The 15,493-nt window shown below is 34.5% G+C and overlaps 3 protein-coding genes across 3 annotated transcripts; 2 read left to right on the top strand and 1 right to left on the bottom strand.

Moving 5' to 3' along the window:
- Positions 1–429: 429 nt before the first annotated feature.
- On the top strand, positions 430–5,714 carry LOC123910713 (cell division control protein 48 homolog C-like). The gene is made up of 10 exons (XM_045961903.1): positions 430–1,560; positions 2,063–2,637; positions 2,873–3,025; positions 3,730–3,846; positions 3,964–4,068; positions 4,365–4,430; positions 4,534–4,598; positions 4,675–4,876; positions 4,984–5,115; positions 5,219–5,714. Exons 1-10 carry the CDS (start codon positions 537–539, stop codon positions 5,264–5,266), a joined length of 2,487 nt encoding a protein of 828 aa, XP_045817859.1. The 5' UTR covers positions 430–536; the 3' UTR covers positions 5,267–5,714.
- Positions 5,715–7,468: 1,754 nt separating this feature from the next.
- LOC123910712 (3-ketoacyl-CoA synthase 7-like) lies at positions 7,469–8,893 on the top strand. The gene has a single exon (XM_045961900.1). It carries the CDS (start codon positions 7,479–7,481, stop codon positions 8,841–8,843), a length of 1,365 nt encoding a protein of 454 aa, XP_045817856.1. The 5' UTR covers positions 7,469–7,478; the 3' UTR covers positions 8,844–8,893.
- A 248-nt stretch (positions 8,894–9,141) lies between these two features.
- On the bottom strand, positions 9,142–14,090 carry LOC123910711 (pentatricopeptide repeat-containing protein At1g10910, chloroplastic-like). The gene is made up of 10 exons (XM_045961899.1): positions 13,821–14,090; positions 13,662–13,746; positions 12,759–13,022; positions 12,285–12,587; positions 12,090–12,194; positions 11,792–11,891; positions 10,681–11,000; positions 10,197–10,373; positions 9,985–10,113; positions 9,142–9,606 (listed from the first exon to the last, which is right to left on the bottom strand). The coding sequence occupies exons 1-10, from the start codon at positions 14,030–14,032 to the stop codon at positions 9,391–9,393; spliced, it is 1,911 nt and encodes a 636-aa protein (XP_045817855.1). The 5' UTR covers positions 14,033–14,090; the 3' UTR covers positions 9,142–9,390.
- Positions 14,091–15,493: the final 1,403 nt, after the last annotated feature.

Raw genomic sequence — 15,493 nt, 5'->3', positions numbered from 1 at the left:
CCACAAGAGAACTCAAACTCGGCAAAGCTCCCCCAAATATGACGTTACGAAGACGCCAAATACACCACGTTGTAGCGAGCCAAATTAAATGACGAAACTTTGACCCTTTTTTACTTTTCACAAAAGCACCAACCAAGTTAAAGTGATGCAACTTTCCTTCAAAATTAAAGTGGGCTACCTGCATCCAACAACAAATTTTCCTCCATACTTGTTCCGAGAAGCGGCACTGGAAGAACACATTAGTGGTGATTGGCGACTTAGAGAGGACCACAATTCGATCTATCGCAAATGCGATCAAAATGAGTTGGAATCACAGACCCTCGAATCAGATTAGACTAAGTCAGATACTATGTAGCGAAAAACGGAAGAAAAAAAAACTGAAATATTTGATATAAAAAAAAAAAACTGAAATATTCACCTAAATCCTTTATAGTTCACACAGATTAGTGCCTAAACCCTAGTAAATTATAAACACATTCACATAACGTAATTTAAAAAAAAAAACACACTCTCAAAACTCATAATTGTTTTTGTTTATGAGACTGAAGAAGCAGAAGAATATGGGGAGAAGAAACAACGGCGGTGGTGGTGGTGGCGGCGGAGGAGGAGGAAGGTCTCTGCAATTTGCTCTTCGCCGACGAGTTGAATCATGCAAATCAAAGTACACAACCCCCGAAGAAATCGTCGATCATCTTCGCTCCAATTACCCTGATTACCACCGAACTAAGGGCCAACAACTCCTTCGATTTGTTAACGATGCTCTTCAATTCTCCAATAATACTCCCTCACGGAAACCTAACCAGAAAAGCAATGCCGCCGCCGACGAAGATGACGACGATGATGATGAAGAAGAGTATCGAAATTCTTCTCGAAAGAGACGTAAGGATATTATTACCGATGAATGTGAAGCTCGATTGCAGAAAATTGAATCTCTTCATATCAAATCAAGGATGAGTAAGCAGATTCCATCATCTTCCTCCGAACCTGCTTCCAATAACAGTGAAGATGGTGAGGACGGTGCAGTTTCGACTTCAGAGGACGCGATTTATAGTGAGAAAGTTGAACCTGCTTTTGATTTGATGAAAGACATGCTGCGAAATTCATATACAGGGGCGAAAACGGTACCTGTGGTGGTGGCGGAGGAAAAGAATGTCGAATTGGATATGGGGAATTCAAGTAAAGCTACTATTACTGTTAATAGGAATGGCGGTGAACCACCGAAGTTGTATCGGACTACAAAGATACGATTGAAGGGTTTGGGTACGGGTTCTAATGTTGCCGGTGGTGGCGGTGTTGGTGTTGTTGAGATGAAAGGGAAGGAGGGTCCAATGTTTAAGGATTTGGGTGGGATGAAAGATATATTGGAAGAATTGATGATGGATATTGTGTCATTGTGCAATCCTCAATTGCCTAGACATTTGGGAGTGAAACCGGTGACTGGAATTTTGTTACATGGACCACCTGGTTGTGGAAAGACTAGACTTGCTCATGCTATAGCGAATGAAACCGGTCTTCCTTTTCATCATATTTCGGCTACGGAGGTTGTTTCTGGAGTCTCAGGTATTGCTCCAACCTTCCAACTTTGATTTGTGGTTAATTCAATTAGGATCAGTTTGGATTAGCTTTTAGTTTTTGCCGCTTTTGTTACTCTCAAGCTTAGTTTGCAATTTAAATAAATTTATGAATTATATGATTATTGGCTTATGAAAGTGCTAATAGACATAGATAAGTTAGATGATAGTTTCTGAATCAATTGGGCTATGTTATATGTGACTTTATGATTTAAGAAACTCTTAGTTATTACGAGATTGTTTTAATATTTATTTTTCGATAGTAATTGTGAATAAATTTATCCAAACTGATGCTTGGTCTTTAGGTCACTCTTAAGCTAAAGTATACTAAAATGTGTTCATTACCTTTGTTTAAGAATGGAGTTTCAAATTATTTAGCTGGCAACTGCTGAATGTTCTGCATTTTGCAAACCAGTGACTGGCAATGCTTCACTTATACTATTGGATGTATCAGAACTGTTTACATGAATAGTTGTTTCTTTCTTACTTAGGTGCATCCGAAGAATATATTAGGGAGCTTTTTGATAAAGCAAAAAGGACTGCTCCGTCAATTGTCTTTATTGATGAGATTGATGCAATTGCTTCGAAAAGAGAGAATTTACAGCGTGAAATGGAGAAACGAATTGTGACCCAGTTAATGACTTCCATGGATGAGCCGGAGAGTTCTGATGAACCTCGTGGCTATGTTCTTGTAATTGGAGCCACAAATAGGCCTGATTCTCTTGACCCTGCTCTTAGACGGCCTGGTAGGTTTGATCGTGAGTTTTTGGTTGGCGTTCCTGACGAATCTTCCAGGGAGGAGATCCTTTCCGTGCTTACTCGCAATCTTAAACTTGATGGTTCATTTGATCTGCGCAAAATAGCCAGGTCTACGCCAGGATTTGTTGGTGCTGATTTGGCAGCTCTGGCTAACAAAGCTGGTAATCTGGCAATGAAGAGGATAATTGATGAAAGGAAACGTGAATTATCTCAAGATCTCATGAGCGAGAATACAAAAGGCTGGTGGAGAGAACCTTGGTTGCCTGAAGAAATAAATAAGCTTGCTATCAAGATGTCTGATTTTGAGGTGCTTTAGATTTATTTACTTGTCATTATTATTCCCCTGTAGCCTTTTTCTAGATTTGTATTACTATCCTGTGTTTAGAAGGATATCTTATCCTGTACTTTTTATTCTCTCTAATAAAAATTATCTCTCTATACAAAGGATAAAAATGCTGTTATTATTCTTGTATTCTAGTCTTTGATTTTCCGTTAACATATACATGCATATATGACAATCATATTTATCTGGGAATTTACAGGAAGCAGCCAAAATGGTGCAACCTTCAGCAAGAAGAGAAGGGTTCTCTTCCATTCCTAATGTCAAATGGGAAGATGTTGGTGGGCTTGATATTTTAAGGCATGAGTTTGATCGCTACATTGTAAGGCGTATAAAATATCCTGAGTATTATGAGGTAATTTTTTAATACTAAGCAAACTGACTTTTATATCTTTGTGATTGTCTCCATTATGTAGCCAAATCATTCAGTTGAGCTTTTCTCTTTGTTATATAAAAAAGAAAGATATAGCTCTAAATAAAAAGGTATTGAATAAAATAAAGGGTGTGCATTGCATGTTTTGGATTTATGTAATTCCAAACCATAGGAACGATCCCAGACCACCAGGTGTAAGTTAAATATGAGAAAGAAATTCTGTTGGATCCAAGACTGTTGTAAGAGAGATGATTTGTTATGGTGAGGTAGCAGTAGTAGTAGTGTAAATAGGTTTTCGAGGAAGTGAGAGAACCGTGGTAGGGAATCCGTTTTGTGTTGTTGAGGATTATAGCTGAGGCTTGGGACTGGAAACACATTTTTCTTTCATCTAGGGGGTGATACTAGTCCTTTGGATGCCGGACCTTCCAGTCATCTCTGTCTTGATGTAAATAAGTAAACTGCGATCACTCAATTTCAGCAATAATAATCCTTGGCTGAGTTTTTGTTTATTTTCTACCAAAATTTCATTCACTTTTGGATATAATTGTTCTCAAGTGGTTTGGGAAAGGAATTGATGGAGGATCCTATATATTTTGTTTATTTTTGTCTTCACTATTTTCTGAAAATTATGGTAATTTGTATATCACAACTTCACTGATCTGTGTTATTGGATTTAACCATTTCAGGGAATTGGGATGAATCTTGAATCTGGATTCTTGCTTTATGGACCTCCGGGTTGTGGTAAAACACTGATTGCCAAGGCTGTTGCCAATGAGGCTGGAGCTAATTTCATTCATATCAAGGTCTGTCTAAATATTCCATACTTTTATCATTAATTTTGGTTTACAGAAAATGTTCTGCTGTTTTGAATGAAGCATTTTTTTTTTTGGATATTTGAATTGTTTTCATTGAATTCTTAGGGACCTGAGCTTCTAAATAAATATGTTGGGGAAAGTGAGCTTGCAGTGCGGACATTGTTTAATCGTGCAAGGACTTGTGCACCATGTGTACTATTTTTTGATGAGGTTTGTAGTTCTCTTTTCCTAAAAATGTTGGTTAACTCCCTATATTATATCAACACATAATCGTTTGATTTCAAACTTGTGAACTATAACTTCCTATGTTACTCTCTTCCGCATATGTAGCGATCATTGTGCATATTTGGAAAAACAATGTCTTAGTCTAATTTCTTACTCAGTTACTAATTTCTTTTGTCTATGAAGAAGGGCTTATATGAATACTCAACAAACCAAATTTGTTGTAAAATTGTTTGCAATGTAAGTTTCAAACATGTGTAAGATTTGACTTTTGCCATTTTCAGGTTGATGCTCTGACTACTGAACGCGGTAAAGAAGGTGGATGGGTTATTGAAAGACTATTGAACCAGGTCAAAAAAATTCTACTTTTTGGAACTAAATAAAAATGGTCACACTGACTTCTTACTCATTATAACAAGATGAATAAAACGAGACAATTATATGAAATTGCAGTTGCTTATCGAGTTAGATGGCGCTGAGCAGCGGAGAGGCGTTTTTGTGATTGGTGCAACAAATAGGTACCTTTGGTTCATGATCTCTAATTAGTTGTTTGACTTCCACATCTTGTTGTATTCACTTAGTCTCATTTTACAGGCCTGAGGTGATGGACCGCGCTCTCTTACGGCCTGGCAGGTTTGGTAAACTGCTTTATGTTCCTCTTCCAAGTCCAGACGACCGTGTTTTGATTTTGAAAGCTCTTGCAAGAAATAAACATATTGATTCTAGTGTGGATTTGAGTGCCATTGGAAGAATGGAAGCATGTGAAAACCTTAGTGGTGCTGATCTTGCAGAATTGGTATGTATCTACACTTTTTTTTTTTTTGGATTTTTAGTATTATCTCTGCTCTATAAGAAAAAATGGAAAGTAAATTTCGGAATTTGCTGATTTTCTGGTGTATTCAGATGAACGAAGCAGTAATGGCTGCTCTTGATGAGAAGTTGGCCTCAATTGAGACAACTTGTGAATCATTGACCATTAGGACAAGTCATTTTGAAGTAGCACTAAGTAAAGTTTCTCCATCCGTGTCGGACAAGGTACGGTTAATTCTTGTAAATTTATTTTGCTTGTGAAATCTGATATCTTATGTTGGATAAATTAGTTGTAGAAATTTATATAAGTTTTTTCTTCTGAGAGCAGCAAAGGCAGTACTATGAGCGTTTGTCAAGAAGCCTTAAAGCGGCATGAGAGGCACGGGTAGCACGGCGATGCCTTGTTCTGTTTCTTTACAGTAGGTGATTATTATCTTGAGGAGAAGGTGAAGAAAACCATTTTTGTTGGAGTGTAGTGAAGTTAGGTTTTGTATTTGCGTGTTTATGATAAGTATGTTTTTTGTGTAATCAAGATTCATTCGGCAAAAATTTAGGTGATTATTATCCTGAGGAAAAGGTGAAGAAAGCCATTAACAACCAATGCATAAAAAAAAGGCGAAGAAAATAATTTTTGTGGAGTGTAGTGAAGTTTGTGCAACCAAGATTGAATTTTTGCCAAATGGCTGTAATATGGTTCACTTATTCCTTTCACGTAGTATGGGACCTTTCACAATCACATAGTATGGGATTTGTTGCAACCAATGTACTAGAATATCAATAAGAAAAATGACATAAATTGCCTTTCTGCGTTTGCATTTGCATCATATTACTGTGTTTTTACCACTAAGAAAATCATGATAAAACAATGTGGTGTGTTATGGTGCTTTACTTTCATGTTCAAATACTAAGTTGTACTAATATGTTGCTGATCATAGCACTTAATTACTACATACAATTAATTACTCGGACAATGAAATAATTACTACATATGATTAATTATTCGAATATTTGATTTTTTTTGTTTACAATGAAGTTGAGAATCGAACCTACGACTTATAACATACTACCCAAATTTATCAACCAAACCTAGCACCTTTGAACAATGAAATAATTACTGGTACTACATGATTAATTAATCGGATAGTGAAATATTCCATGATGGATAAGTCATAAGTGAAGTGTTAATATTAGTGGTACATCAATTATTAGCGAATTTTTTCTTTTTCCCCATATTTCTCCCAAACCCCCAAATTTACAATTTTACCCTTAAACTTATTTAAGAAAACGTTTTCCTAAGTGCAATTTTTTTTTTTTTTTTTGCGTAAAGAAAAATAGTGTAACTTTATAATGGTTCTTATTTAATGACTCGCATTTCATGGGTGCTGGAAGAAATATGGGTGTGGGGGGAGTGGGGGGCTGGGCAAAGGAAAATTCATTATTAGCAGCATGGCACTGAGTACTCAACCAAATAAGTTAGAGATTATTAAAAAAAAAGAAAAAACACCAATGTATGTTCAAAAATTACGATTGCTCTCTACATCGTTGCATATTTTGAAAGTGTTGCAAGATATTTTCATTTTCAACATTATCAAATATATCAATCCCTATGTATGTGACCAATCGATTATTCAGAAAGTCATCCCTATATGGTTGCCCGTTTGATTCTTCAGAAAACTCATTGCTGAGAAACCCCTTTCTACTATTGTAGTTGCCACGAGCAAAAGTAATGCTAACTTTAGAAGTAAATACACCGTTGGATAAGCAATGTGTTTTTAGTTTCCGCCATCATTCCTGAAAGATCAATACTAATTCCATGTAAATTAGAAAATTGATCACTAGATCGAGCCAAATTAATCAATCTTTCCTTGTCAAATGCAAAAAAAATGAATCTTGTTGACATAAGCTTGCTACACAAATAAGCAATTCACTATTCACCTCTATGAATCTTATATTACGCTCTTGAAGTTTTTTGTCAATCACATGCTAAAATACCTCAAGTTAGGAGGGAGTATCCTTTACTAATGTTTTGAATATAATTTTAACTCCTCTAGACTTTATTTATTTTTAGTTGTTAGGATGTTGACCGTCCAATTAAGATTAGACGATTTAAAGTTAAAAATTGGTAATTTTTATTTAAAAAGAAAAACTTTAAAAAGTTTTTATAGGATCCTTCAATTTCAATAAAACCATTATGTGACCGCATGCAATCAATGAATCACATCTGTTGACTTCTTTTCTCCTGTCACTTCACTCCATACTTCTTTATAATAAAACCAAATATTTGTTCATATGGTTATTTCACACAAACTTTGTGATATGATGGCCTATTAAAAACACAAACTTCGTGATTGGTTTGCATTTCCCAAAAAAAATTGCAAGTGTTTTGATATGCAAAAGCAATTCTTAATTTTTGGTTTACGAAATTTGGGTTACATAAAGGGGGGAATGACACAGTGCATGAGAAATGCATATAACAGTTGCATTTTAAAACTTCCTTCTACTTACACTAAAATAAGCTGGTTCTTTATATTTGAACTAAAATATATACCAAATCCAAACTTCAAATGGTTAAGTTAAAGCTTATCATCATGAAAGCTCTTTTGCACAATTACTCTTCTTTCTTAAACCTATTTGTCATATCCAAAGGTTCAATCACATTTACACAATCAATTGCAGCGATAGCATTAATTTTCATATTACTTTACATTTTTTTCAGATCCACTAGTGTCTACCTTATTGACTATGTTTGTTATTTACCTCCTGATAATTTGAGAATCCCTCATTCCCATTTCATAGAACACTTTCAATTGTGCAACTATGACAAAGAAATCATAGAATTTCATACCAAAGTATTGGAGAAATCCGGTATCGGAGCTGAGGCTTGCGGACCAGAATCAATTCATCAGCTCCCTCCTGGTACTTCTATGAAGCATGCACAAGCCGAAACTGAGATGGTTCTTTTCACAATCGTCAACGATCTTCTTATGAAACACAATGTGCATCCTAAGAGCATTGACATCCTTGTATCAAATTGTAGCCTTTTCTGTCCCACACCATGCATTACCTCAACCATCATTAATAAGTTTGGATTTCGAAGTAACGTAAAGAGTTTCAGCCTAAGTGGAATGGGTTGCAGTGCTGGATTGCTTTCAGTAAGCTTGGTCAAAGATCTTCTAAAAGTTCACAAAAATTCACTGGCTTTAGTTCTAAGCATGGAGGCTGTAGCTCCCAATGGTTATACCGGCAATACAAAATCCAAGCTTATTGCGAATGCATTGTTTCGAATGGGAGGAGCAGCAATTTTACTATCCAACAAAAATCAAGACAGGGGAATAGCCAAATACAAGCTTCAACATCTTGTGCGAACACATTTGGGATCAAAGGACAGGGCATATCAGTCTGTTTATCAAGAACCTGATGAAAACAATATTGTAGGCGTTTCCCTCTCGCGGTCGTTGTTAAGTGTAGCTGCTTCAGCTTTGAGGATCAACATAAAAACCTTAGGGCCTCTTGTCTTGCCTTATTCCGAGCAACTGCAATATGTGTTGTCAATGCTTCGCAGTAAAATTTGGGCAGTGGAGAATAAGGAAATGTATGTGCCGAATTTCAAGAAGGCTTTTGAGCATTTTTGTATTCATGCAGGTGGTAAGACAGTAATAGACGGTATAGTGGAAAATCTGAAGCTGCATAGGGAAGATGGAGAGGCTTCAAGGATGGCATTATATAGATTTGGTAATACTTCATCTTCATCTCTGTGGTATGAACTGAGCTATTTAGAGGCAAAAGGGAGAGTAAAGAAAGGACATAAGGTTTGGCAAATTGGGTTTGGAAGTGGATTCAAGTGCAACAGTGCAGTGTGGAAGTGCCTTTCTGATATTGATCCAAATGTAAGGAGTGTGTGGTCGGATAGAATCCATTTATATCCAGTTGAGATACCTGTGTTTGACTGTTGAAGTTATTGTATAGGTTCAAGAAGTATTGACGGGACCAACAAAGATGAAAATTGGGCACTTAATGACTTATTCATTTTCTTATTTATACCTTATTGTCTTGCCGGTATAATCAGCATTTTCCTATAAGTTACTTTTTCTGTCTACCATAATAAACAGCAGGAATATGTTGATCATCCCTTATATCCTTCATTTAGTCTATTTAATATTTATCATTGTCAGTGTAGTACTAACCACATACAGTTCAATTTCAACATAAGCATTTGAAGTGGGGTTTCAATTTGCAAACCAAGACAGGTTATTGACCAGAGCTCAAAAAAGTAAATGATTTATTTGACATGATACATTTACATCTGTTTATATACATCCATTAGAATTTAGGTGTACAACTACAGGGGTTATCTACCGTAACATAAAAAAAAATAAGGGAAAAAATTAAGTGAGACAATCTATGGTTGCATGGTACTATAGATCTTGGGAACCAAAGAGGATCGAATTATCAGTACAAACCAAGGCTATATAATCAATTGCAAAATTTTGCGAGCTTTATCTAGTGAGATTTTTTAGCTTTTAACTTAACTGGTTGCTTGGACAAAACTTCAGCAATGAGCTGACGACCAAATAAGTGTGAATTCTTGAGGATTAGGTTCCTTGTTGATGGATCAACCACATAACCATGACCTGGCATCCATTGTAGCAAGTGTAGAAGCAAGTCTTTCTTTTCAGGCTGACCTAAATAGCGTGATACAGCCATCTCAAATAAATCCTGCATCCAGGGAGGATATAATTAATTTTGGAGTGAACAGTTAAAACTTGAAACAATATAAAACTCTAATCCTAGCTACAATCTTCTGAAAATGTTTCAACTTGGACCCAGCTGACCACTAAATCAGTTGCTCTAATTTGAACATTTTTATTCAAATTAATATTTTTTTTTAATTCAAATTGAATCCATTTAATGAATATTAGCAAAAGGAATTTCAAACTATAATAAAAAAATTAAGTTTAATTGCAGTGACAAGATATTTAGTTGTAGTTGTTAGTGTGGATGTGGTTATTTTTAAAAAGAAAAAGAAAATTAAGCCATGAACTAATTGTAGTACTAATAACGGTATTCAAATTGCAATACTAGCAAGATTATTACCTGACCAATCTTGAAGCCACAACTATGGAGTGTCTTCATAACATCATTGATCAAGTTGATGTTACCTGACTTCATAAATGCACTTGCGAACTTTTTTGTGGTGGGACCAGAAATAAATATTGCATTATCCTGATTAGGATAAGATTCATCAGACGAACTACAATGCTACAAGAAAGAAACAAATTATTCACTCCTAAAACCTGCGGGAATACCTTGAATACTACATATGCATCTTTCAAAAGCTTTCCTGCTAGGAGAATGTGCAGAATCTTTTCATGAAGTGCCTTGCATATTGTTCTCTTGCTATATTTCAAAATATTGTAAACAGAAAATGCCTCTGAATAAGCACTTTCCTGACCAAGGTGGTATATTAAAGAAGAACAGAGCTCCTATTAATAGAGGAACATATTAGAAATTTTATTTGGTCTCTAAGTCTAAACCGACAATAGATGGAAAAACAATCACAGAAACCTTCATTGAGATAAGGAAAATAAAATAACGATGAACATCAAATAACATTCAGCAGGAAATATAGTTGTAGAAAGCACAAACATACACCAAGGATCAATATTGTGAAAATACTGGACAAGGATGCAAACAGATGTTGGCAAATATTACAAGTCATAAAACAATTAAAACGAAGTATTACAGTCAGATTTCATACAAACACATCAATATGTTAATAAAATAGTGTACCTCCGCTGGTTGATAGCCTTTACTGTTCATGTCCTCCATGGTTCGATAAGCTAATAAATACATGTTTTTCTTACAGAAGTATTTTATTAGAATATTGAAGGTATAGTAATCAGGACTGATTGCTAACTCATCCATCTTTCTTAGTATTTCCATCACACTTTCCATTTCACCTACTCTGCAGAAAGCACAGAGCATTGAATTCATTATAACCACGTCATATTTGTTGAAAGTAGTTTGAAAATCATTGGCCAACTGCATTGCCTCCTGAAAAAGCTTTTCTCGGCAAAATGCGGATATCATGATACTGTGAGCATAGCCATCTGCATGAGGGAATTAAAATTTTAAATTATTACCACGTTAAAGATCCCAATCTTGGAGGGTTGCTAGAACTGATGCTTTAATAATAAAAAAATTAATAATAATAGAAAACTCAGTTAAAAGTTACTATGATATGATATATCTAGGGTCATGCTAAGAGGTAAATTTTGTACTGAAAAGAACATTTTTTATATTTTGAAAAGATGGATTACACAAGTTTCAAGACCATTTTACTATATTAGGCTCCTTAACTAGTGCCCCTGGGGCTCTAGTTAGCATTTTCCGTATATCTATTATTAGCTCCAAGAATAGAGATTCCAGCAGAAATTCAAACAGTGGAACAAATATAGAAACAGAAGGAAAACATGTGAACATATTTGCAGAACTCTTATTGATCTCCATTACATATGAAACTATTAAAGACAACTCTTCTAAAAGCTTAAGCTGATAAGTGGATGCCTAATAATGCCCATATGTAAGCTTTAGATGTTACATAAAGACCCACCAGCCGTATTATATACTAATATACCTAATGGAGAAAATAGATTTGATAAAAAATACTAGAAAACCAATTAAAGGATTTGAGTCTTTCAAGTCCATCATAGCGAAAAATATAAATAGATAACCTGAAACAAATATATATGGCAGATGAAAATTAATACTTTGTTATAATTTGGTCACTTCAAATAGATAGACTAGTCAAATAATCCCTTCAGAATAAGTAAAAGTTTATGTAGATTTCTAGGCACATGGTGCTTTGTTTCATTGAAGGAAACTCTAAACGAAAACTTACCAGACTTGACATTCTTTTTCATCATTTCATCAAAAACTACTTTGGCTTCATGCGTTTGTCTTGCCTTAGCTAGGCCATCCATCAATACACAGTATGACATCTGCATACACATCCAAACTAGTGAAACAAGACATTAAAAAAGAGAAAAACATTGAAAAGGTTAAAAGGATGTATATTTTATGATATTAGTTTAAATTTAGGCATCAAAATAGTATGGATAATGCTATGAAATGATTTAATAACATTTCAGATACAGAAAAAACAACCTTTTGTTGTTCAATTCAGATGTTACTATTACCTCATCTTCAGCATAACCCAAAGATTCCAGTTTGGTTAGTAATTCTCTTGACTTCTCAAACAAACCTCCTCTAACATACACTTTCAGCAAGGTTGTCAAAATTACCTGCAATTATATATATAAAACCACATGTATTATATACTACTTGTCACAAATTTTCGTCTTAAATTTTGTAAAAAGACAAGGAAAACAAACCTTGTTTGGTACTAACCCTTCAGATTCCATATCTTGAATCAACGCATCAGCTTTTTTGACGTTTCTACTTGCTGAATAAGCATTTAGCAAAGAACTGTAGTGATAAACATTTGGAGAATGACCTTCACTCTTCATCTGGTTAAAATAGTTTTCTGCTTCTTCCCATTTACCATTAGAAGCACACACTGCCATTATTGCCCCATAAATTACATCGTCCTTTCGCATTCTATTGTCTTGCAATTCCTGAATTAGCTCCAGTGCCTTAGGATATCCATCTTTTACTTTAACGCAACCTGCAATAAGCTGGGTATGAGAACAAAAATATTAGGCAATAAAGAATTGAATCATAAAATCAGCACGGTATATTTTTAGTTGTGCATACCAAACAATAAAAAGTCAATTTTTAGATAAGAAATAAAAAGCAGGCAGAGAATATTAAAGAAACACAAAACAATGGAGGAAAGAATTACATACAGTGCTATAGGTAACAAGATCCGGAACTAGACCATCTTGTTTCATCTGCTGAAAGAGTTTAATGGCGGTATCAAACTTGCCTTTCTTGATTAGACAACTGAGAACAGAATTACATACATAGACATTGTCCTTCACCGATTCATCTTGAATGTTGTTATACAGTTTTAGCATCGTGGAAGCATCGAGTTTATTGGCCATGAACTTTATATAATGGGAATAAGAATATACATCAAGCTTCTTGTTCTCTTGCATCCATAAAAAAAGCTGCAGCAAATGCAATAGTCATGGTAAATGAGTTTCGTACGAATGCATGAATGATGTAGGGCTAATGACATTAACACTTGTGAGATTGTTTGGAAGAGCTTATGCAAACAGTTTATGTCATTGTCATATGCATAAGCGCCTCAAGATAGCTTATTAAAAGAGCTAACAGAAATAGCTTATGCAAACAGTTTATGTCATTGTCATATGCATAAGCGCTCCAAAATAGCTTATTAAAAGAGCTAACAGAAATAGCTTATATGAAAACAATTTAACTTGGCGTGTCTGGATTAGCTTATTTGAGCTTATCTACTACTGGCATTAGCATTTGTGATCCTGCTCAGTGGGAGAACTTATGGAAACAGCTCATGGCATGTTCATAAGCTGTTTTCAACTTATTTTTTCTAAACTCTACAAGATAACCTATGAAAACAGCTTATAGCGTATACGAAAACAATTTAACTTTATTTTATCTTTTGTCATTTAGAAATAGCTAATACATAAGCACTTATCATAATAAGTGTCTATGCTATAAGCTACATATTGAGCTCTATATCCAAATCTATTGTTACAAAAATAGCTTATACATAAACATATATAAGTGCTTATCCAAACAAAGCCTTAGTAAGAATCAGCAATTACCTGAGAGATATGGTTAAATTTGTTTGAATTACCAAAGTGGTGCAAAGTAGCATTGAGGTCTTTCACTGACAACTTATCTCCTACTCTGTTAATAAGCAATTAATTAAAAATTGTGAAGTGAAGATTGAATAAGATGAAAAGAAGAATAAAAAATAGTACCTTGTAAGAGTAGAAATCAAGTTCAAGTTGGAAGCATGTTGAAGTTGAAGTTTGGGTGATTTTGTTGTTGCGGTTTTAGAATTAGCGAATTTAATAGATTTTGTAGATAAGCGCGTTTGAGAAGAAGAAGAAGACGAAGCTGAAAATGATGATGAATGGCATCGAAACGCCATACTAAATGCAACTGCTGATGATGATATTGATATCTCCATTATTCTTTCATTCACAGTGCTAATTGCTAAAGCTTCGTTGATAATATACTGAAAATGAATTATTAATTTTAATATTAATATTTAATATTATTTATAGAAGAATATTAATTAATCTATTTATTTTGATTGGGCTTCCTCAACAATATATTTTACTAGATACACCACCCTTTTCTAAGGAAGGAGGATTTTTTTTTTTTTTTGTTTGTTAAGTAGCATAGTGTTTAGAATTCTATCAGGTGAATAAGTGGAACAAGGTTTGAATACGTAACATGCACGTTGTTGGGTTTTTCTAAAGATTTAGATTATTAAAAGGATTCATGTGTTTACCTCTTGAAGCGTCAAGGAGATGTCGAAAAAAATTCTATTTATCACGAGCAAAGTGTAGCGATCTACTCATCCACACGAACATAATTTCTCTAATGATCGGTGCTAGCCAAATCGAGTGGAGCTTCAAGAAAAATAGAATTTTGAATTTTAGGACTAACTTTTACGTTAGAAATTCAACACATAGTCCCAACTAGCCGAGCTAAGATCATAAAGTGATAAAACAACGAATTGAATTTCTATCCCACTGTTTAATGTCATCCGGACAAAAAAATAATAATTTAATTCTTCAAAATACATATTGCTTGAGAATTTTGGGTGGAATGAGTAGTAGCTCAACTGGTTAAAACAATGTGTTGAATGAGCAGGAGGTTCGGGGTCAGTCCTAGCAAAGGAAAAAAAAACTAACATAACTTTGTAATACTAACAACTAACATTGCTTATAAAAAAACATATTGATTGAGAATTGTTACTATTCATGCACAAAAAAACATTGGATACAACATGTGAGCTATTTTATGGAACTGATTAGATCGTAAAAAATAAAATGGAACAGTTCAGGAGAGCTCCAAAAATATTATAAAATGAGCATATTTTTGGTCATCAAGGCACATTAAGTTGTCATCCATCGTCTCTCATTTGTTCTCTAGCACAATTATGTTCGTTATATCCCTGAACTTAATTTATGATTTAGTTTTTTATCTTCTTTTTTACATGTCATTTTAGGCATAAATCTGTAATTTTCTTTATTTGTGTGCTCCAAATCATAAATATATGTTATGCTCAAAAAAGACGTGTGGAAAGACTATAAGTCCAAATGGATTTGTTGGTGATCCGTTCAACACTTGTGGAGTGGGAATAACGGTTGTGTTATGGGGTGGAGTCTTATGAAAAGAAGTAAGAGAGTTACTCATTTATGTTTGTAAAATTAAAATTATTCATATTTTTTAGGGGATTTGGATCCTCTCATGTTTTTTCTCTTCGGTCCTCTCTCTCCTATTCATTTTATGTGTCTTTATCTCTCATCATTTTCTTCTCTTTCATCATCATTTCTTTATTCTTAATTTTTTTCCTCACACTCACAAAATAAAAACTGCACTCTTACCGCAAATGAGGGGATCCAAATCCTTTTTTGGG

The sequence above is a fragment of the Trifolium pratense genome, linkage group LG2, assembly GCF_020283565.1.
Source record: "Trifolium pratense cultivar HEN17-A07 linkage group LG2, ARS_RC_1.1, whole genome shotgun sequence".
Lineage (NCBI taxonomy): Eukaryota > Viridiplantae > Streptophyta > Magnoliopsida > Fabales > Fabaceae > Trifolium > Trifolium pratense.
The sequence above is the reverse complement of the archived record's forward strand: the minus strand, read 5'-3'. Positions and strand labels throughout refer to the sequence as shown.